The sequence below is a fragment of the Diadema antillarum genome, unplaced genomic scaffold (assembly GCF_040938485.1).
Source record: "Diadema antillarum isolate AM-2024a unplaced genomic scaffold, OU_Dant_1.0 scf00000086, whole genome shotgun sequence".
NCBI lineage: Eukaryota > Metazoa > Echinodermata > Echinoidea > Diadematoida > Diadematidae > Diadema > Diadema antillarum.
In genome coordinates, this window is record NW_027270975.1 from 3,066,989 (window position 1) to 3,090,539 (window position 23,551).

General features: G+C 39.5%; 1 protein-coding gene and 1 non-coding gene across 2 annotated transcripts; one reads left to right on the top strand and one right to left on the bottom strand.

Moving 5' to 3' along the window:
- Window positions 1–252: 252 nt before the first annotated feature.
- LOC139717968 (UDP-N-acetylglucosamine transferase subunit ALG14-like) lies at window positions 253–23,010 on the top strand. The gene is made up of 5 exons (XM_071629452.1): window positions 253–558; window positions 11,442–11,587; window positions 12,496–12,618; window positions 13,091–13,150; window positions 22,146–23,010. Exons 1-5 carry the CDS (start codon window positions 390–392, stop codon window positions 22,314–22,316), a joined length of 669 nt encoding a protein of 222 aa, XP_071485553.1. The 5' UTR covers window positions 253–389; the 3' UTR covers window positions 22,317–23,010.
- Window positions 16,533–16,608, bottom strand: Trnaa-agc (transfer RNA alanine (anticodon AGC)). The gene has a single exon. It is a non-coding gene; the product is annotated as a tRNA-Ala (tRNA).
- Window positions 23,011–23,551: the final 541 nt, after the last annotated feature.

Sequence of the window (23,551 nt, forward strand, 5' to 3'; positions counted from 1 at the left end):
TGAATTGAAACGGCGATATTTCACTACGGAGACTCACAATCATCGGGGCGGTCACGGGATTCGAAACTGCGGTATTTACGGCATATCTGAGGCACGGCTCAGGTAAACTGGTTTTATACTTTTGGAATAAACGAGCTACAGATCCTTAGGGTGTCGATAGGTGGTACCCCCAACCCTACACACCGTTGAGGTGGGTTGAGCTTATTGGGAGGATCTTTTGACAACCAGCAACACAAGCTACACAAGCTCGATTCGAAGCAGGAGGTAGTTGTAGGTTTAGGTAAGGTTTGTTGCAGCATAAAACTGTACCACACCGTGAGATGGTTACTGCGCAACACGCCAGTCCCTGTCGAGACGAATCAAACTAACGTTAAACCCACGCACAAAGAATGACATCGCAGACGAATGTGCCGCTGGCTGCTGCAGTCACAGTGGGAGCGATCCTGCTTGGTGTTGTCATTGTCTGTGTTCTCAGATTGATGATTGTCTTCAGATCACTAGGAAAAGTCAAACCGAAGTGTGTGAGGCGATTAAAGACTCTGATTGTGGCAGGATCAGGCAAGTGACTTTTGAACATGTATTGTCGTACCTGGTTCGTATTGACTCTCAGACAACAGACGAGTTTTTTTAACCCGTAAATTGCTAATGTTAATGGGCAATTCCACGGTAACTCGCGTTACAAATAATGGGTACATTTATGGGATAATGTGCCAATATCTTTGTAATTGGTAGGATCTACAAGTTACTTTTTTCATCATGGGTTAAGTAGACATACACCAACTAAATGAGTCCAAAAAGAAAAATAAAGGACAAACATGTTGGGATTCTTGGATCATTTGATTTCGGTAACTCGCGTTACACAAAAAGGACATGGTCAATTCTATGAAGACCTCTTTTTGGAAAGTCTCCTCATACTAGACAATCTTGATAAAAGTTTTCCTACCTTGAATTGATAGTGGGTTAGGACTCATAAATTAACAATATCAAAGTTGAGTAACAATGACCTGGAAAAAAGTAGGGAGCCTTTATGTCGGTAACTCGCGTTACGGTAACTCGCGTTACATTATGTCCACTAAACACAGGGTGACTCAAATTGATGACATACAATTGTTCTGATGGCACTGAATCTTGTGTTGAATATTCTGAGAGATGCTAATTTGTGTAGATAGTAAAATGAATAAATGTTAAACAAATATTTTACTAATAAACCCAATAGAAGAGTGCGTTTCAGACTAATAAGAGCTTCACTCCTCATAGAGACCTTGAATATATTTGAATATCTAGATGATTTAGGTGTATTAAGTGCATTGTAAGTTTCAGAGTGTAAAGATGAAAAATGTTGAAAGTCTTTTTAAAACAAAACATAAAAGTATCAAACCCTATCTACAAGTTTACAAAAAAGCTTACAATCTTTCAAAAATTCAAATCCTATCTTTGTGAGGAGTGAAAACTAGTACATTTCTTTGCGACTGATAGACAAAAAGACCAGTTCGTAATTCCACTTTGTGCGTGAACAAAAAAAGGTCATTTGTACCAACAGGCATTTTGGTTTGTAAATTCACTGAGATAAGCATCTGTGATGCGATGATTATTCATGCGATCCTTATAAACTGTATCTAAATGATGCTTGCCAGCACATCCACCTCACAGCAAGAATGGTACATTCTGTATTTTGCAATATAAAAGGAAATAAGCTGTTACTGCATTCAATACAAAACAATGAAATGGATGCCTGCTAAATTATATAATGATGGGAGTATTCTGATCCCCTGATCTAAATGCAAGTTCATTCTTTTTTTGAACATACATGTGTAAAAGTTCCATAAATCGTTATGTCGTGCAAGCTTATGCATTATGCTGCTTTGAAAACAAGTGAAGTACCGAACCAACTGAGAAAAAAGAAAGGTCATTTGTACCAATGTGTACATGAGCTACAGTGTAATTACAAACTGGCTTATTACCCTACATCGACGTAAATAAGCACTGAATTGATCAGTGTTTTAGTAGTAGCCATGATAAAAAAAGTCATGGGCGTACATACTCGAGCAGTATTCGAACTTACGACCTCCTGATCACTGGACAGGCGTCATCTCTACTAGACCACTGTGCTTTCGCCCGACAGCAAGTGCTGGTTCTAATCCTTATAGCATGCAGTGGGTACTGCGTAATTATTCAAATTCATGAAATTCTTCCGTTGAGATGTTGTCATTGCAACTGATTGACAAATTGCCCTACATCATCTTTAATAAGCTCCCTGAATTGATCAGTGTTTTTATTAGTAGCTATGATAAAAAATCATGGGCATACATACTCGAGCAGGATTCGAACCCACAACCTCCTGATCTCGGGACAGGTGTCATCTTCAGTAGACCACCGAACAAGGATTAGAACCAACACTTGCTGTGCTTTATAGCATTCTGTAATAAAAATTCTGTAATACTGATGCAGGAAATTCAAAAGATAAATTGAATGGTCTCATTCACTGGGGGATACATTGTACACATGCAGTGAAAGCCTGGCTAGACTCTTCAACGTGGCATGTGATCAGTGGCCTTGATGCTAATCACAGTTTATTAGGCTGCCCTCCTTTGTTTCAGTCCAGCATAGTGTGTATACATGTAACACTGCATTTGATTGTTTTCACCACAATCTAGCTCAATTAAGTGCTAAAATTTGCTTATGTTGGGGGAAACTTGTGTTTATAGTTGGTAACTCGCGTTACATGCCGGTAACTCGCATTACATGGTAACTCGCGTTATACTTTTCATTGACATTCTTTAAGGTGATAACAGTGTTTATTCAAGTCAGCATCCTGTGTACAGTATCAGGGTGTGATGAATTTAGAAAATTATGATTCCCTACAAATTACCTCCACTGCTTCCTTCAGAATGAAAAATATTTCTTGTTTCGGTAACTCGCGTTACATGGCTCAAGGGCTGAACTTTCATGTGGTGATTAGAATTTTTTGAAGGTGGCATAAAAATTTCCTCATGGGAGACTGAAGTAGAACCAATTTGCTTCTTTAAAATAAATTAATTGAAGTGCTAGCAGAATTTTTCTATTAAAAAAAATTATATTAAGTTAAGCATGCATTTTAGCAATTTGGATGACTGAAAAATTGTCTTCAACATTTGTAGCTGTTTCTCGGGAAATATTTGACCGATTGATATAATTCTTTGAGTTTCTTTAACTTCAATATATGGGTAATACATAATGAGTAATTCTTTTGCATTATGATAAAGTTGAAATTTTAGTGCCATGTCCACATTCCCATGGAATTGCCCTAATGCTTTTAAATTTAAAGCCTAACGTTATTAAAAGGCTAAGGTATTGGTAATCATGCACACCTACCGTTCGCTTCGCCGTTTGTCAATCAAATTTTGTGCAGCTATTGGAGATGCTAAATTGAACCATATCAGAGAGTTTTCATGGAATTAGAAAGCCGAAAAGGTAAGAAAAATGAGAAATCGGAGTTGAAAAGTACGTTGGTCGCGAACATAGTCTCCGACGTATATAGTAGTGCACCGATTTCTCAGAGAACGATGTCAACTATTATAATCGATTCTGGTAGTCTCTAATTAGCCGCTTACTACAATATCGAACTTGACTCGTGCGATACGTGTAGCTCCTACTTTCTTTTTCATATTTTTTTCTTATTGTTAGCTCACCTGAGTTGAAGGCTCAAGTGAGCTATTGTGATAGTTCTTTGTTTTCATTGCCACTATCATGATTATCACTTACTATTCAAATTATTGATACAGATTATTCATACCAGGATTTAGACATCGATCCTTTCTTTAAAAATTGAGGCAAGTATTGATTTTATCATGACAAAGTTGATAATAATAATTTGAGTAGTGTTGAAAGGAATAGAATGAGGTTGAAGGAAAAGTGGAAGAAAAAGGTTAGGCTATTTAGGAGGGAGAGAGAAAGAGAGAGAAAAGAAGATGAGCAGGAAGTTAAATTCAAAGGGGATTTGTTTCTAGTAATCTACGTAATTTATAGGCCTAATTTAATAAATTTAAGAGAATAGTATTACAAAAAGTGTATGTTTACATTGTGGACTTCTCATAAAGTGCTCATTTTACCTAAAAAGAAACAGAATATTGAAATTAAAATGGTAATATGTTTTTAATTGATAAGTTCATCTTAGGGATAGTAGAAAGTAATTGTTTTCATGATAGTATTTATTTTTCCATTTCATTTTTTTAATTATGTACACAAAAACTGCAACCCCAGTATTTGCTTTTGTTTTGTAGTAAAAATCCATTTTATTGTGCAATATTCATGATGGATAATTCCCATTTTTTCATATATCTTTTACTGTTTTGTACACATATTACCTGTCCATCAAAAACTGCAACCCCAGTATTTGCTTTTGTTTTGTAGTAAAAATCCATTTTATTGTGCAATATTCATGATGGATAATTCCCATTTTTTCATATATCTTTTACTGTTTTGTACACATATTACCTGTCCATCATTTAGTCAGCAAAAAAATGTTGACAGATATACATTCACATGCAGGAGAAAATTAAATAAAACGATAAAAAACAGACGCATCAAGATCACTTTCTTTCTTCCACATTCTACTGTCGAGCCGACGTAATTATTGTGGTTAAACACCAAACAAGCGGCTGTATCACAGACTACAACGATCGATTATCATCGTTATATCGCTCTTCCACATAATCGATCATCCATCATGCTACACTGACACAGCCGTCGATAGCCCTATGTTATGCCCTACTCGGCTATGTTTGTCATAACACAGCTGTTTTCCAGAGGGGTCCTAACAGGGTAGATTTTAACAATGACAATGTTTTGGCCCTGCTATATTGTATTAGGCTATTAAGGTACATTTTGTGTCTTTTTGTTATTAAGAACAAGTAGAGTCTATTTATTAAAGTGAAAACTCCTGTTATTTTACTGAAACACATTTAAATTAAACTAAGGCAGAAAAATTAAGTTTTATAAGAGAAGTGACATTTTACAGCCAAAAATGATGTCAAAATATATGCATTTTCGCACAAAGTACCACAGAAAAATCTCAATGAGGGACTACACGAACGTTGATAACATGACTCACAATTATGCAAATATCTCAGTAGTGAAAAGAGATAAGTACCTGAAATTGCTGTTTTTGTGTGCTAAGATATCAATGTCCACAATTGGGTAGAAAATTTGGAAAACCAGGAAAGTTTGAAATATATTATAAATTGTCATTTTTTTACAACAATTGTAATTTTCTATGTATGTAAATTTGTCTTTGGTACAAAATTAGCTACACGCAGCCGCTGTAGGGACAGCGGCTGCACCTCCATTCCTTCGCAGACGTTGTCATTTTTCAGTGTGGTTGTGCGACTCCTTCATCGTGTTCATGAATATCTTTATTAATCGTGGAAAACTAAAATACAAGGAATTATCGTAATCTATGATAATCATTCAATAATCGGTATGCGATTTTTTGTTTAATTACGTCAAAAACTCACCGAAATCTGTGGCTGAAATCAGGTCTGTAAACGTCCTTATTGCTTCACTCCTCATCTGAGTGTTATTTGAATGGCATTCACTCTCGTATACTACAACGTACAACGTAGGTAGTCAGAGAGGCGCCCTCTAGCTCTCCGACTACCTACGTTATACGTTGTAGTATACGAGAGTGAATGCCATTCAAATAACAAACAGATGAGGAGTGAAGCAATAAGGACGTTTACAGACCTGATTTCAGCCACAGATTTCGGTGAGTTTTTGACGTAATTAAACAAAAAATCGCGTACCGATTATTGAATGATTATCATAGATTACGATAATTCCTTGTATTTTAGTTTTCCACGATTAATAAAGATATTAATGAAGGAGTCGCACAACCACACTGAAAAATGACAACGTCTGCGAGGGAATAGAGGTGCAGCCGCGTCGCTTCGCGACAGCGGCTGCGTGTAGTTAGTACAAAACATGAAAATGATGTTTGAAATTTATCAAAAGGAAATTTCGTTAGTTACAAGTTGCAATTTTCAATGTATCCTCTTCAAAATGAGGTCTAACATGGCATAAAACACCAGAAATATAATAGTTTGAAATAATTTCCATAATATTTGTGTGGTCCAACAGCTAGAAATGCTAAAAATACCCTCGGCAGTTTATGGGTTGAAGTAATGTGTCCAAATCAATTTTACATTCATTGTCATTACCACGTACCTCATCACCTTACCATGCAATGGCTCAATACTCCCGTTTTGGCAGTGTAGCCACAATAATGCTATATACATTGTTGTAATTTAGTCTAAATCATTCTTCTTTTTTGCCAAATAAACATTAAACATTAAACAGTATCTATGCTGCACTACTTAATTTTTGATTTCTTGATTATAACAACATTACTTGATGCAATATACTTGTTACAAATTTTCCCTTGTTCATTAGAAAAAGAAAAAAAAAACTTAGTGAAGCTTGAATTTTTGTGCAGGCCAATTTGAATATGGGAGTATCTATGTCATTGCCTCACCTTTTTTAGGTGATCCGAGTATCCTCTCGGATCACCTTCTGTTTCTGTACGGATTCTTTCTTCTTCTTCTTTTTCTTATTTCTCCCCAAAAGTTGTGCATCGATTAGCTCAGAAAGTCCTCTTCCTATCAATTTCAAACTTATACCATGTATGTATCGTCTCCCAAAGACGGCAATCGAACTAAAATCAAAGTGATCAGTCGACCGTGACGTCACTATGACGTCATTATATGAAAACACATTCTCAATCATATCTCATTAATGGAATGGAATTTTTCAATGAAATTTATGTCACATATTTCAAGTCAAGCGCATTCTACTCATATTCTCAAAATTCATCTATACCTTAAAACGTGCGCGTACGCGCGCGTTGAAATATTTGTATCCTCAAATCGAGCTCAAATTTTTTTTGCACACGTTTCAGACCATTTGGAGCATTTTTTGAAAAATTGAAAAAATTGGACGGACGCGTACACGCGGGCGCATATACGCGCGCACAGCTCATATGCAATAGAAATTTCCCGTTTTTTCACATTTATCGGCTGCCTGAAATGTCAAGGAATATTTCTACCAAGTTTCAAGTCAATCCGACTCAATGTGACGTCATACGGGCCCGTCAAAGTTGAAATTACGCGCGCGCGTCAATGGCGATATACAGTGCAACAATGCCAAAAAACCGCCAATTTTAAATCCGATTTTTCTCGTCAGGATGGACGGTGACCCCCAATTTTCTTTACATATTCTGAAAGCTGATGAGTTGTACATGTCATTTCATGGGTTGGCGATGCTGGCAAAATGATTAAAAGATATCAAATTTCTTAATAAAATAAAAAGAGTAAATTTTCAAAATGACGTCATCAAATTACAAGTTCACTCGAGCATATCTCACTTATCCTTTGCCAATTTACACCCAGATTTCAGTATGTTGTAGCTTATTAAATGATCTTTCATTAATATAATTACAACATTTTGATTGGATGATGGCATCACCTCGTAAAAATGGATTGAAAGTAATATTGTCAAATTTGACCAGTTTACGTGTTATCTCTATGGGAGAGCAGTTTTTCTGTCAGTGAAAATTGACATGACTCTTTTTCGAGCACTAGCTCACTTATGCTTCAGTGAATTTCTCCCAGATTTTAGTATGTTGTAGCTGAGACTTTGGGCTATCGCAATGTGCCCTTCATTTTTTCATTCGACGTCGGCATCACGTCGAAAAACTTGGTTGAAAATGGCACGAGGCTTCGATGCAGCGTCATTTTGCTTAATACACAGGGCCTATGGAGAATGAAATAGGTCATTGCGTAGCGCGTTTGACTCGTAATCCTAAGGTCCCTGGTTCGAGGCTCACCCCTGCCAATATTTAGGTGATCCGAGTATCCTCTCGGATCACCTTCTGTATCTGTACTGATTCTTTGTTAGGTGATCCGAGTATCCTCTCGGATCACCTTCTGTATCTGTACGGATTCTTTGTTTTTCTTCTTCTTTATTTCTCCTCAAAAGTTGTGTATCGATTAGCTCAGAAAGTGCTCCTCCTATCAATTTCAAAATTATACCATATATGTATCGTCTCCCAAAGACGGCAATCGAACTAAAATCAAAGTGATCAGTCGACCGTGACGTCACTATGACGTCATTATATGAAAACACATTCTCAATCATATCTCATTAATGGAATGGAATTTTTAAATGAAATTTACGTCACATATATTTCAAGTTATGCGCATTCTACTCATATTCTCAAAATTCATATTTTCTCTTAAAACGTGCGCGTACGCGCACGTTGAAATATTTGTATGCTCAAATCAAGCTCAAATTTTTTTTGCACACGTTTCAGACCATTTGGAGCATTTTTTGAAAAATTGAAAAAATTGGACGGACGCGTACGCGCGCGCACATATTTGCACACACAGCTCATATGCAATGGAAATTTCCCGTTTTTTTTTACACTTATCGGATGCCTAAAATGTCAAGGAATATTTCTACCAAGTTTCAAGTCAATCCGACTCAATATGACATCATACGGGCCCGTCAAAGTTGAAATTCCGCGCGCGCGTCAATGGCGATATACAGTGCAACGATGCCAAAAAACGCCAATTTTAAATCCGATTTTACTCGTCAGGATGGACGGTAACCCCCCATTTTCTTTACATATTCTGAAAGCTGATGAGTTGGACATGTTATTTTATGGGTTGGCGATGCTGGCAAAATGATTAAAAGATATCAAATTTCTTAATAAAGTAAAAAAAGTAAATTTTCAAAATGACGTCATCAAATTTCAAGTTCACTCGAGCGTATCTCACTTATCCTTTGCCAATTTACATCCAGATTTCAGTATGTTGTAGCTTATTGAATGATCTTTCATTATTATGATTACAACATTTTGATTGGATGACGGCATCACCTCGTAAAAATGGATTGAAAGTAATATTGTCAAATTTGACCAGTTTACGTGTTATCTCTATGGGAGAGCAGTTTTTCTGGCAGTGAAAATTGACATGACTCTCTTTTTCGAGCACTAGCTCATTTATGCTTCAGTGAATTTCTCCCAGATTTTAGTATGTTGTAGCTGAGACTTTGGGCTATCTCGAATGTGCCCTCCATTTTTTCATACGATGTCGGCATCACGTCGAAAAACTTGGTTGAAAATGGCACGAGGCTTCGATGCAGCGTCATTTTGCTTAATACACAGGGCCTATGGAGAATGAAATAGGTCATTGCGTAGCGCATCCGACTCGTAATCCTAAGGTCCCTGGTTCGAGGCTCACCCCTGCCAATATTTTTTTAAAATTTTTTTAAACACTTTTTTTCTTCATTTTCTTTAGTTAATCTTAATCTCCCCTTCCTTACTTTATCTTTTTCTGATTTTTTTTATGCTTCTCCTTCAAATTTCTGTAAAATAACATATTTTTTTTCTTTATTTTTCTTTCTTTCTACTACTTTCTGTGCAATAGATGAACAACAACAATGGCTATCAATCCCATATTTTGCACATGTTTAGTACATGTCACGTACATTATTTCATAAAATAACAACTACTTGATCGGACACCATCTTGGGTATGTAAATCAGGGTCAAAGGTCATAAATGTTTCATCCTGTATCTTGGTGAATACCTGTCCTATCTTTCCCATATTTTGCACACGCAAAGACCATGTTACAAGAATCATTTCATAAAATAATCACTTTTTGCTTAGATGCCATCTTGGGTATGCAAAGTGAGGTCAAAGGTCAAATATACTTCATTCTGTATTTCCGTTAGTGTATACGGAATTCGGTACCAAAGATGGCAGGTCTCACTCCCTTTTCTAAATGAGAATCCAAACATCACACGGCCAATGTCCCGTCAACACAGATGAAACCTGTATGGTCATGAATATTTGGATCAGGACTCAAATCATTGATTTTCGAAGAGATCGGATCACCTAATTTGTCAGTGTTGACAAAGTCCGGTTCTAGTTATTGTGTGTGGTTGTGCCCTGCAGTATTTAGGGTTCCTACAATTTTTTGTACAACTGGGTTTTGTTTTGTTTTGAGAAAAGCAACATGTTTCTTATTTCAGAAGCAATAATGCAACTTTTCCAATTGCAATTTGCAGTTTGGATTTATTTTCATTCAGGACAACTTGGACAGGACTTGAAAGCCATTGGTCCCATACAGAAAAGTCAACTTGTGCTTAACCCTTTTTAAAATTTAGACCTACAGTACAACAGTGTACATCTTCTTCTGTACTGTTGGCAGGCATGATGTGGACGTGTTTATGTACAGTGCAGATTAAAATAACTACATTTTCTACAGTGCAGCTAAAAACACCCCATTCCTTTCTAGCAGAGTTGAATATCCTGCACCAGGTGCTTAAACTGAGCTAAAGTGGTACAGTTAAAGGTATCCTGGGGCAGTACAATGTATCTGCAGTACATTATGGGTGAAAGTGGCTTGAATTGTCCAAAATGATTACAAGTATAGTTACAGTTTCTGGAACATCACCCAAGTTTGGGTTTTATGCTTGTACCTGCAAATTCACCATGCAAGCAGTACGATTTATACCTTAGAGTGAACCATCACTTTAATAGTAAACTGAGGTGTTTGTGCAGTAGATCAAGGCCACCTGTCACTATGACCCTGTCTTCATTCAAAATGTAATTGATTTGAAGCAACTTGATGCCTGATGAAGTGATTCATCAGCAGCTCACACAGGAAACTATACTGGAATAGGTGAAGTGAGCTATCAGAAGGAGTGTCATGATGTGCAGGCAGGTGGTGGGCCAATGTAGCAATTGATACAGTAAAGTATACTCTGTCAAGAGCAAGTGAAAACCTATTCAATGTATTTAAATCATGTGGGAACCTGCAGGTGGCTGCATCAGGATCGGTCTTGATGGAGGGGAGGGCAGCCTTTGTAACACAGGACATTACTTAAGAATTGACAGTTGAGCGAGGCAGCAGGATTATATGCCAGCAATATGATGGTGACCATATATGGAAATAGACATTTGACTATTTGTTTAATGTTTATTGTGTGTTTGATTTCAAGAAACTTTTTCAACAGTAGATGTGGTTCGAAAGAAAAAGCTATTGGACTGATGTTTGATATTAAATTGATAACAATGTCAGCTTTGCTCCAAAGCGAGTGTTAGTGCTTGCTGACCTGATTATACAGTTGTTCACATCTTGAGATCTGATCGGCACCGGTATTTCGAATAGACCGTGCATATGATATATTTTAATAGGTAGGCCTACTGATAAGCATGTGTAACTGCAGATAGCACTTGGATAGTTTCATGTGACATTATGGAGCAACATGGACTGTGTTAATTGTGATAGAGTACTTTTGTCAGTAATAGAATCTAGTTTCTGTCATTTTTGTCCATTAAAGTATGCATCATTTACAGTAGTTTTCTTCCTTTCCAAAATTCAACCCTGACATATTTGCAGGTGGCCATACCACTGAGGTCCTGCGTCTTCTTAGCAGCCTGTCAGACAACTATGCACCCCGTGTGTATATTCTTGCCAACACAGATAAGATGAGTAAAGACAAGATAAAAGCTTTTGAGGACAGCAAGGATAGCAAAACAAGAGAGGTAAAGTACTGAAAACTAATGAGTCCACAGAGAAGACAGTTTTAATAGATCATGGATCTATCATGTCTCATGTCTGCTCCCTGTTTAGACCAGAAAAGCCCATGCTGTAGGCAGTATTGACAAGGCTTGTTTCCATTGCAGGGTATCTGTAAAAAGTGGCTGCTCATCACACCGCCTGTGCCATGTTTTCAAAAGGGGGGGGTGGGGGGGGGGGGGGGAGGGGGCACTTCTGGGTTTCATGAGCTAACAGGCAAAAAACAGGGAAAAAAAAGGGGCCTTCAAGCACAACTTTTGGTGCCACTTCCGGGTTTCTTCAGTTGACAAGCAAAAAAAAAACAAGGGGGGGGGGGGGGTCTTTAGCTCATCTTTCTCATTCTACTTCCACGTTTCTTCAGCTGACAAGCAAAAAAAAAAAAAAAAAAAAGTAACACATTACCATGCTTAAAGGTCAAGGTTTCATTCTATTTTCTTTTTTTGTTTTTCTACTGCCACTTCCGGGATTATGGAGTACAGTACTGAAACGGGAAACGTATGCGTGCATTGTCACATTTGTGTTTGGATCAGAGTTGATATTTTTGTGTGTTTTTAAATTTGTGAATAGCACCCCACAAGTCACATGGCAAGGTATTCTTGGAGTTTTGTAGGTTTCACTTGGGACAGTGATCCAGAAAAATATGTTGGTAAATGTGTATTTCTGATTTTGCTCATATTTTTTTCTGCTTGGCTATTATGTCAAGTTAACTCTGATCTATGAAATGTTTCTTGTTCCTATGTTCATCTGTTACTTTGAAAGTTTTCTCTGCTGTGAGTATATTGAATATCTTCCCTCTGTGGCTAAGGCAGATTTGTTTCATTAGCTTCAAACATACTTTACTTATAATTTCAGTATTATTATTTTTTTCCTCCAGTATATCATCCAGCAAATACCAAGGAGCAGAGAAGTTAGACAGTCCTACATCACAAGTATTCTCTCCACCCTGTATGCAACTGCTTATGCCTTCCCTATCATCTTTCGTCATGCTCCAGACCTGGTAAAGCAACAGTGAATAATGTATAACCATACAGTGTTGTTGTATACACACTTTGTTAAAATGGATGAAAAAATGGTCTCTTCTTTTCTTCTTATTGATTTATTATCAATAGCAATTCTCATAAAACATATGAAGAAACTAGAAAAGCACTCCGAGAGTGCAGACCTCCGCCAAGCAGCTCTTTTTTTGTTCTCAAAAAGGCCCTTTCCACAGCTTGTATGTAAATTTTGTGCTCTGCTATTAATCTTGATGTTCTTTATAAAGCTAAGATTAGATTATGACATCCATAGCAAAAGTTAAATTCATTTTCATATTTCTAGTAAAGTAAGAGGATATGGAGTGAGTGCTGTAAAGTTATTGACTGTGATGAGCTCTGCTAAGATATATAATGTACCTTATTTTAAGCATCTATGTCCCTTATGCCAGTTCCACCTCATTTCAGCAAACTGTAATTATGTTTCACTGATCACAGGTTCTCATCAATGGCCCAGGAACCTGTATACCATTATGTGCAGCTGCATTTGTAATGAGGGTAAGGTTATATTTTCATCATTGCAACCTCATGTGTGCATTATGTGAAAGATGTATATTGACATTTTAAGTTAAATGATTTACCAATAGTAATTTCTATTGCTCATGAGGTGTTACGCATACCATGATTGGCATACATTTGTTAGAGCTTCAAAAAGGCTCAATGTGTATAGCCCTTGTAGTGTAGTATTATAGAGATCCAGAGACTTGTATTTTGCATAGCGCTTTTGTACACCCTGCCATTCTCACATCATAGAATACTCTAGAAATTCTCAATCTGTATAGTACAAGTACTGTATTGTTTTAAAAACCCTTTGGCCTGAATTCTCGAAGGTGATTTAAACTTAGACCATGATCTAAGATAAGCATGAAATAGGTGTACCTTTGACATGTGCGTATCAGTGCACATTTGTTACTAGACGTCTGTTGGCATATGCAATCTGTCAGTCATATTTATGCATAAGAAATTTGCATAAACCATGGTTTCAATTTAAACCACCTTCATGAATTTGGGCCTTTGTGTCTGATAAGTGTCCATGTGACCCTGTGAAAAAGGAAGTCACAGGGTGTTAACCCTTTCTGTGCCTGGGATATTTGACTGAGTGTACAATTCTCTGGGGTTTTTTATGCCATTCAGCACCCAAAGCACACAGAGAGTTAAAGTGTATCTGTACACAGAAGTTTAGTTTTCTGATATTGTAGGTTATTGTACTGGTAATATCCCTATGAAATACTAGAAATGTCGCTACAGTGACTGGTTATACCCCCGCCAAACAACATTTCATAAGCTTTGGTCAAAACAACATTTCATAAGCTTTGGTCAAAAAACTGAGGAAGTAGTTAAATCCGCAAGATCTTTCCTTGATCTTCTGCCATTAATATGCCGTTACCATGGCAATGTCCTTTCGGGTACTGTCGAAAAATGCGTCTTGCACATCTACAACCAAAGGCACACATCTGTACCAAGTTTCATGGAAATTGGGCAAAAACTGAGGAAGTAGTTTGCAACACAAAATTTTCCATCATTTTGGCTCATAATATGTGAGCTGTTACCATGGCAACATACTTTATGTCACTGTCAAGAAATGTGTCATGCTGACCTATATCCTAAGACAAACATTCAATATGAATTCCATGAGAATTGGAAGAACACTGATGAAGCAGTTTTGCCATGAAGCATTTTGCCCTATATTTTACCAATAACATGCCGTTACCATGGCAACGCACTTTTTGCCACTGCGGAAATATGTGTCTTGCACATTAGCATATTCAGATGAACATCTGTACCTAATTTCATAAAAATTGATCAAAAACTGTGGGAGGAGTTCGCGACGCAAGATTTGTACCCATTTTTGCCCATAATATGCCGTTACCATGGCAACATACTTTTGGGTACTGTCAAAAAATACGTCTTGCACATCTACAACCCAAGGCACACATCTGTGCCAAGTTTTATGGGAATCGGTTGAAAACTGAGGAAGTAGTTCGCGACGCAAGATTTGCAACGGACCGACCGACCGACCGCCCGACCGACCGCCCGACCGTCCGCTGATTCCTATATACCCCCTTCAAACTTCGTTTGGCGGGGGTATAATAAGAGTGCAGCGTTACTCACATACAGAGATATAGCAATATATAAAGAGACATAGAGCAATCTCTAAAATGCCAAAAATCACATGCGCCTTGATCTAAGAGTAGTCGTATGGCGTTATCGACTGCATTCGATTGCGTAGTTTGATAATTTTCTGTACGATCAGTGTACTACGATACCCTCAAAATACGCAAACGCACACAAATGTCCACGTATGCAGCTAGGTTGGTGCTGCCGTGCCACGCCGGACCACTGACCAGGCAGCCACGGCAGCATCTACTCATGCGGATGCATATGGTTCGATGAGGCGATACCGATAGACAGTATTTGATATAGCTGTGTGCAGACGGAGGCGAACAAAGGAAACGTGCACACATCGATGGTCTACGCGCAGCTACTATTTTCAGATCTGGCTACTATTGCAAGTTAATATTTCACAGTTTTGGGCATTTTTTGTGATGGGATAGAATTTTCTCTAGAGTTCTTAGGACATGCTCTCACACCTCTCAAACTTAAATTTTAGGGGAGAGATTCCCTTTAATAAAAAGGAGCTCACAGGGCAGTTGCATCCAGGATAAATCTAGCAAACGGCAAACCCTAGGAGGTTTTTGTATTTTTTAAAAAAATCACTATTGTAGTATACTCTCTTCACTTGCACATTTGTGGGCAGAAATGAACAATATGTAAAAATGAAAAACAAAACAAAACAAAGACTTATATCGTTGTTTGGCAACATTTTTCTTTCAGAAGAGTGATTGTGAGTCTTTAAGATTTCTGTCATAGTATTATGAGTGGAAAAGTGAGCAAAGAAAATGGGATTCCATCGGGATTCGAACCCGAGACCTCCGGATTGCTAGACCGGTGCTCTACCGACTGAGCTATAGAAAGCCCTAGTGCAGTGTTCGTCCCAGAAACCCTTAATTCTCAATGCTCGGGTGGTCAGAAGCTATGGCAGTGTGTTTGTGTGTGACACACACGCACACACTTGAACCTGGCATAAACCCGAAGGATAATTCAACTTGGGGATAAATGCGAGGGATCACCGAAGTGATGCAGCTTTTTGAGTTTGTAACAAATAAAGACAGAATAAACTGACCAGAAAGAATATAAATTATTAGTGGAAAAGTGAGCAAAGAAAATGGGATTCCATCGGGATTCGAACCCGAGACCTCCGGATTGCTAGACCGGTGCTCTACCGACTGAGCTATAGAAAGCCCTAGTGCAGTGTTCGTCCCAGAAACCCTTAATTCTCAATGCTCGGGTGGTCAGAAGCTATGGCAGTGTGTTTGTGTGTGACACACACGCACACACTTGAACCTGGCATAAACCCGAAGGATAATTCAACTTGGGGATAAATGCGAGGGATCACCGAAGTGATGCAGCTTTTTGAGTTTGTAAGAAATAAAGACAGAATAAACTGACCAGAAAGAATATAAATTATTAGTGGAAAAGTGAGCAAAGAAAATGGGATTCCATCGGGATTCGAACCCGAGACCTCCGGATTGCTAGACCGGTGCTCTACCGACTGAGCTATAGAAAGCCCTAGTGCAGTGTTCGTCCCAGAAACCCTTAATTCTCAATGCTCGGGTGGTCAGAAGCTATGGCAGTGTGTTTGTGTGTGACACACACGCACACACTTGAACCTGGCATAAACCCGAAGGATAATTCAACTTGGGGATAAATGCGAGGGATCACCGAAGTGATGCAGCTTTTTGAGTTTGTAACAAATAAAGACAGAATAAACTGACCAGAAAGAATATAAATTATTAGTGGAAAAGTGAGCAAAGAAAATGGGATCCATCGGGATTCGAACCCGAGACCTCCGGATTGCTAGACCGGTGCTCTACCGACTGAGCTATAGAAAGCCCTAGTGCAGTGTTCGTCCCAGAAACCCTTAATTCTCAATGCTCGGGTGGTCAGAAGCTATGGCAGTGTGTTTGTGTGTGACACACACGCACACACTTGAACCTGGCATAAACCCGAAGGATAATTCAACTTGGGGATAAATGCGAGGGATCACCGAAGTGATGCAGCTTTTTGAGTTTGTAACAAATAAAGACAGAATAAACTGACCAGAAAGAATATAAATTATTAGTGGAAAAGTGAGCAAAGAAAATGGGATTCCATCGGGATTCGAACCCGAGACCTCCGGATTGCTAGACCGGTGCTCTACCGACTGAGCTATAGAAAGCCCTAGTGCAGTGTTTGTCCCAGAAACCCTTAATTCTCAATGCTCGGGTGGTCAGAAGCTATGGCAGTGTGTTTGTGTGTGACACACACGCACACACTTGAACCTGGCATAAACCCGAAGGATAATTCAACTTGGGGATAAATGCGAGGGATCACCGAAGTGATGCAGCTTTTTGAGTTTGTAACAAATAAAGACAGAATAAACTGACCAGAAAGAATATAAATTATTAGTGGAAAAGTGAGCAAAGAAAATGGGATTCCATCGGGATTCGAACCCGAGACCTCCGGATTGCTAGACCGGTGCTCTACCGACTGAGCTATAGAAAGCCCTAGTGCAGTGTTCGTCCCAGAAACCCTTAATTCTCAATGCTCGGGTGGTCAGAAGCTATGGCAGTGTGTTTGTGTGTGACACACACGCACACACTTGAACCTGGCATAAACCCGAAGGATAATTCAACTTGGGGATAAATGCGAGGGATCACCGAAGTGATGCAGCTTTTTGAGTTTGTAACAAATAAAGACAGAATAAACTGACCAGAAAGAATATAAATTATTAGTGGAAAAGTGAGCAAAGAAAATGGGATTCCATCGGGATTCGAACCCGAGACCTCCGGATTGCTAGACCGGTGCTCTACCGACTGAGCTATAGAAAGCCCTAGTGCAGTGTTCGTCCCAGAAACCCTTAATTCTCAATGCTCGGGTGGTCAGAAGCTATGGCAGTGTGTTTGTGTGTGACACACACGCACACACTTGAACCTGGCATAAACCCGAAGGATAATTCAACTTGGGGATAAATGCGAGGGATCACCGAAGTGATGCAGCTTTTTGAGTTTGTAACAAATAAAGACAGAATAAACTGACCAGAAAGAATATAAATTATTAGTGGAAAAGTGAGCAAAGAAAATGGGATTCCATCGGGATTCGAACCCGAGACCTCCGGATTGCTAGACCGGTGCTCTACCGACTGAGCTATAGAAAGCCCTAGTGCAGTGTTCGTCCCAGAAACCCTTAATTCTCAATGCTCGGGTGGTCAGAAGCTATGGCAGTGTGTTTGTGTGTGACACACACGCACACACTTGAACCTGGCATAAACCCGAAGGATAATTCAACTTGGGGATAAATGCGAGGGATCACCGAAGTGATGCAGCTTTTTGAGTTTGTAAGAAATAAAGACAGAATAAACTGACCAGAAAGAATATAAATTATTAGTGGAAAAGTGAGCAAAGAAAATGGGATTCCATCGGGATTCGAACCCGAGACCTCCGGATTGCTAGACCGGTGCTCTACCGACTGAGCTATCATTTCGGTGATCCCTCGCATTTATCCCCAAGTTGAATTATCCTTCGGGTTTATGCCAGGTTCAAGTGTGTGCGTGTGTGTCACACACAAACACACTGCCATAGCTTCTGACCACCCGAGCATTGAGAATTAAGGGTTTCTGGGACGAACACTGCACTAGGGCTTTCTATAGCTCAGTCGGTAGAGCACCGGTCTAGCAATCCGGAGGTCTCGGGTTCGAATCCCGATGGAATCCCATTTTCTTTGCTCACTTTTCCACTAATAATTTATATTCTTTCTGGTCAGTTTATTCTGTCTTTATTTGTTACAAACTCAAAAAGCTGCATCACTTCGGTGATCCCTCGCATTTATCCCCAAGTTGAATTATCCTTCGGGTTTATGCCAGGTTCAAGTGTGTGCGTGTGTGTCACACACAAACACACTGCCATAGCTTCTGACCACCCGAGCATTGAGAATTAAGGGTTTCTGGGACGAACACTGCACTAGGGCTTTCTATAGCTCAGTCGGTAGAGCACCGGTCTAGCAATCCGGAGGTCTCGGGTTCGAATCCCGATGGAATCCCATTTTCTTTGCTCACTTTTCCACTAATAATTTATATTCTTTCTGGTCAGTTTATTCTGTCTTTATTTGTTACAAACTCAAAAAGCTGCATCACTTCGGTGATCCCTCGCATTTATCCCCAAGTTGAATTATCCTTCGGGTTTATGCCAGGTTCAAGTGTGTGCGTGTGTGTCACACACAAACACACTGCCATAGCTTCTGACCACCCGAGCATTGAGAATTAAGGGTTTCTGGGACGAACACTGCACTAGGGCTTTCTATAGCTCAGTCGGTAGAGCACCGGTCTAGCAATCCGGAGGTCTCGGGTTCGAATCCCGATGGAATCCCATTTTCTTTGCTCACTTTTCCACTAATAATTTATATTCTTTCTGGTCAGTTTATTCTGTCTTTATTTGTTACAAACTCAAAAAGCTGCATCACTTCGGTGATCCCTCGCATTTATCCCCAAGTTGAATTATCCTTCGGGTTTATGCCAGGTTCAAGTGTGTGCGTGTGTGTCACACACAAACACACTGCCATAGCTTCTGACCACCCGAGCATTGAGAATTAAGGGTTTCTGGGACGAACACTGCACTAGGGCTTTCTATAGCTCAGTCGGTAGAGCACCGGTCTAGCAATCCGGAGGTCTCGGGTTCGAATCCCGATGGAATCCCATTTTCTTTGCTCACTTTTCCACTAATAATTTATATTCTTTCTGGTCAGTTTATTCTGTCTTTATTTCTTACAAACTCAAAAAGCTGCATCACTTCGGTGATCCCTCGCATTTATCCCCAAGTTGAATTATCCTTCGGGTTTATGCCAGGTTCAAGTGTGTGCGTGTGTGTCACACACAAACACACTGCCATAGCTTCTGACCACCCGAGCATTGAGAATTAAGGGTTTCTGGGACGAACACTGCACTAGGGCTTTCTATAGCTCAGTCGGTAGAGCACCGGTCTAGCAATCCGGAGGTCTCGGGTTCGAATCCCGATGGAATCCCATTTTCTTTGCTCACTTTTCCACTAATAATTTATATTCTTTCTGGTCAGTTTATTCTGTCTTTATTTCTTACAAACTCAAAAAGCTGCATCACTTCGGTGATCCCTCGCATTTATCCCCAAGTTGAATTATCCTTCGGGTTTATGCCAGGTTCAAGTGTGTGCGTGTGTGTCACACACAAACACACTGCCATAGCTTCTGACCACCCGAGCATTGAGAATTAAGGGTTTCTGGGACGAACACTGCACTAGGGCTTTCTATAGCTCAGTCGGTAGAGCACCGGTCTAGCAATCCGGAGGTCTCGGGTTCGAATCCCGATGGAATCCCATTTTCTTTGCTCACTTTTCCACTAATAATTTATATTCTTTCTGGTCAGTTTATTCTGTCTTTATTTGTTACAAACTCAAAAAGCTGCATCACTTCGGTGATCCCTCGCATTTATCCCCAAGTTGAATTATCCTTCGGGTTTATGCCAGGTTCAAGTGTGTGCGTGTGTGTCACACACAAACACACTGCCATAGCTTCTGACCACCCGAGCATTGAGAATTAAGGGTTTCTGGGACGAACACTGCACTAGGGCTTTCTATAGCTCAGTCGGTAGAGCACCGGTCTAGCAATCCGGAGGTCTCGGGTTCGAATCCCGATGGAATCCCATTTTCTTTGCTCACTTTTCCACTAATAATTTATATTCTTTCTGGTCAGTTTATTCTGTCTTTATTTCTTACAAACTCAAAAAGCTGCATCACTTCGGTGATCCCTCGCATTTATCCCCAAGTTGAATTATCCTTCGGGTTTATGCCAGGTTCAAGTGTGTGCGTGTGTGTCACACACAAACACACTGCCATAGCTTCTGACCACCCGAGCATTGAGAATTAAGGGTTTCTGGGACGAACACTGCACTAGGGCTTTCTATAGCTCAGTCGGTAGAGCACCGGTCTAGCAATCCGGAGGTCTCGGGTTCGAATCCCGATGGAATCCCATTTTCTTTGCTCACTTTTCCACTAATAATTTATATTCTTTCTGGTCAGTTTATTCTGTCTTTATTTGTTACAAACTCAAAAAGCTGCATCACTTCGGTGATCCCTCGCATTTATCCCCAAGTTGAATTATCCTTCGGGTTTATGCCAGGTTCAAGTGTGTGCGTGTGTGTCACACACAAACACACTGCCATAGCTTCTGACCACCCGAGCATTGAGAATTAAGGGTTTCTGGGACGAACACTGCACTAGGGCTTTCTATAGCTCAGTCGGTAGAGCACCGGTCTAGCAATCCGGAGGTCTCGGGTTCGAATCCCGATGGAATCCCATTTTCTTTGCTCACTTTTCCACTAATAATTTATATTCTTTCTGGTCAGTTTATTCTGTCTTTATTTGTATAGTATTATGAGCACGAACATATAAGCATCATTACTTTGCTTTAAAAAGCATAGGAAAAGGAATGTTTACTGCACTGAAAGCTAATCCAAGAACAAAGCATGTGTTTCACCTACACATTGACATGCATTCACAGGTCTGTATTATGTTTTGTGACGTCAGTATGTTGCCGAAAATTCTCATGTCATGATTTTGATAGTTGACTTTTCCTATGAAGTTGTATCAGTATTGTCTGTAATGTGGCATTGAAATAAGCTAGAATAATGAAAGAAAAATCAACTCCAGGCAAACAAAGTAACAATCTGTCAATAGCATTCTGGCAAATTGACTATCTTTCATGTTCACTTTCTTGATGACCAATGTACGGCAGGATGGTACATGTAGGTAAGCAATGAAGCTGTTCATGCTTGCAGTGTGGATACTTCCAGGCTGGTGGGGTCATTTACTTGTATCAGCATTTCTTGGGGTGCGTTTGAACGCTCTCCTAAAGTGAACTGTACCGAACCATACCCGAGCCAGAGGAGCATTCGAACACTCCTTGAGTGTATCATACCGTACTGAACCGAGCCAAAAGTTCTCGATGTGCTCCAAAATTGTACCAGCGTACCAAAAGTTCGCATGTGAAGAATGCGCATAGCATGCACATAATGTTGTGATGCAAAGTAGAGGTCATTCTCTTTGTTCGGGACATCTGTAAGTAGTTTAAGTGCGCCAGGTGAATGACCCTCTTGCTACAAATGCGTGACTCCCTCTAAAAATAACTTATGAGGTACGCTTTCTCAACAGAGCGCTTGAATGCTCCAAATCTAGCACAGTTCAGTATGGTACGCTTTAGTTCAGTTTGCTTTGGAGCGCTTGAACGCACCCTATTATACATTGTTTTCATATTTCCTGCTGGTTGTGTGCTAAATTTTGTAGTAGTAGTCATCCATGTAATGAGAGCATAGTTGCATTCATGTATTTTTTCTTTCCGCTCTCTCTCTCTCTCTCCCCTGCCCCTCCAGTTTCTGGGCTGGAAGCCAGTCATTCAGATCTATGTAGAGAGCATCTGCAGAGTGCAGTACCTGTCAGTGTCTGGCCTCATTATGTACTACTTTGCTGACCATCTCATGGTCCAGTGGCCAGCCCTAAAGGACAAGTACCCCAAAGCAGAATACTTCGGCAGAATAGTCTAAGGTTCTACTCTCACCTCTGAAGAACATAGGACAATGATCCACATATCATCATATAGTACAGTCTTCCAGCTGATGGTGGCTTTATACCCCAGAAAGTAAAGTGTGTGAATATTCTGTGATGACGGTCCCAAGGAGTTTTCATGGAAGAAAGCGGAAATATGCATCCACACAGGGTAATCTCATAACAAGGTCATCGGGTCCAACTTACTTGTCCTCATTACATCTGCATCATGGTTGTATCTGTACACTTGGAACATGCTCATAAATGCACTAGGTGTATGAGCATGTTCTGCTATGATAGAATTACATACATGATAGAGCGCAATATTGATGAAGGTTCAAAGAGTATTCTTGCCAACAAACAAACAACAAACAAATAGTACTTATTCTGGACTCTTCTTGTCAAATGATTTAGGTATAACAATCGTGTTGCAGACTTGATCTGTCTTTCATTATGTATGTTAATGAATCTTAACATGTATGCATCGTCTTCATATTGTTTCAATCACACTACACAACACAGTTCCATTAGAGGCAAGGTTTGAATAACAAATCTGGTGCTGCTCTTTGAAGACAGCTGTGAGCACAAGAATTGTTGTACCTTATGAGAGTGTACTTGTAAAATCTTGCGCCAAGCGATAGCGCTTTGTTGTTCCATTTCTGACGCTGTATGATTATATGGTGGATTTTTTTTTTAAAGGAGAGATTGCAGTGAAAATATGCTTTTTAAAGGTTTAGCAGAGGCATAAATTCTCAGTAAATGAATATGAAAGAAAAAAAAATTATATCTCTCTTTCAATATAAACACTGTGCAGTGCCAAGAATGGCATGTGCCACTGGGTTCTATATGCTCATGAGTAATGGATCACTTTTCTGAGTTTCTGGGGGGCATTTCATGAAGCATTTTGTCCGACAACTTTGTCGGACAAATTTGTTGTCAGCCAATCAGATGCAAGGATTTCTGTAGCTTTTAACAGTTTGTCAGACGAAATATCTGACAAAACGCTTCAAGAAATGCCCCCCTGATTTTGTGGTATGATCAAAGTTTCAGTTACAAAATACAAAATATTCCAGGTATGGATGGACAGCACCCCATTCTTATCCGTCAAACAACAGTGCGAAATAAGGGCAGTTCTAAGTCTGTCATACTTCTACAAACAGTGACACCTCCCAAGCAATTTACACATCACACTTATCCACCAAGGCAACTGGCACTCAGATAACAGTTACACATA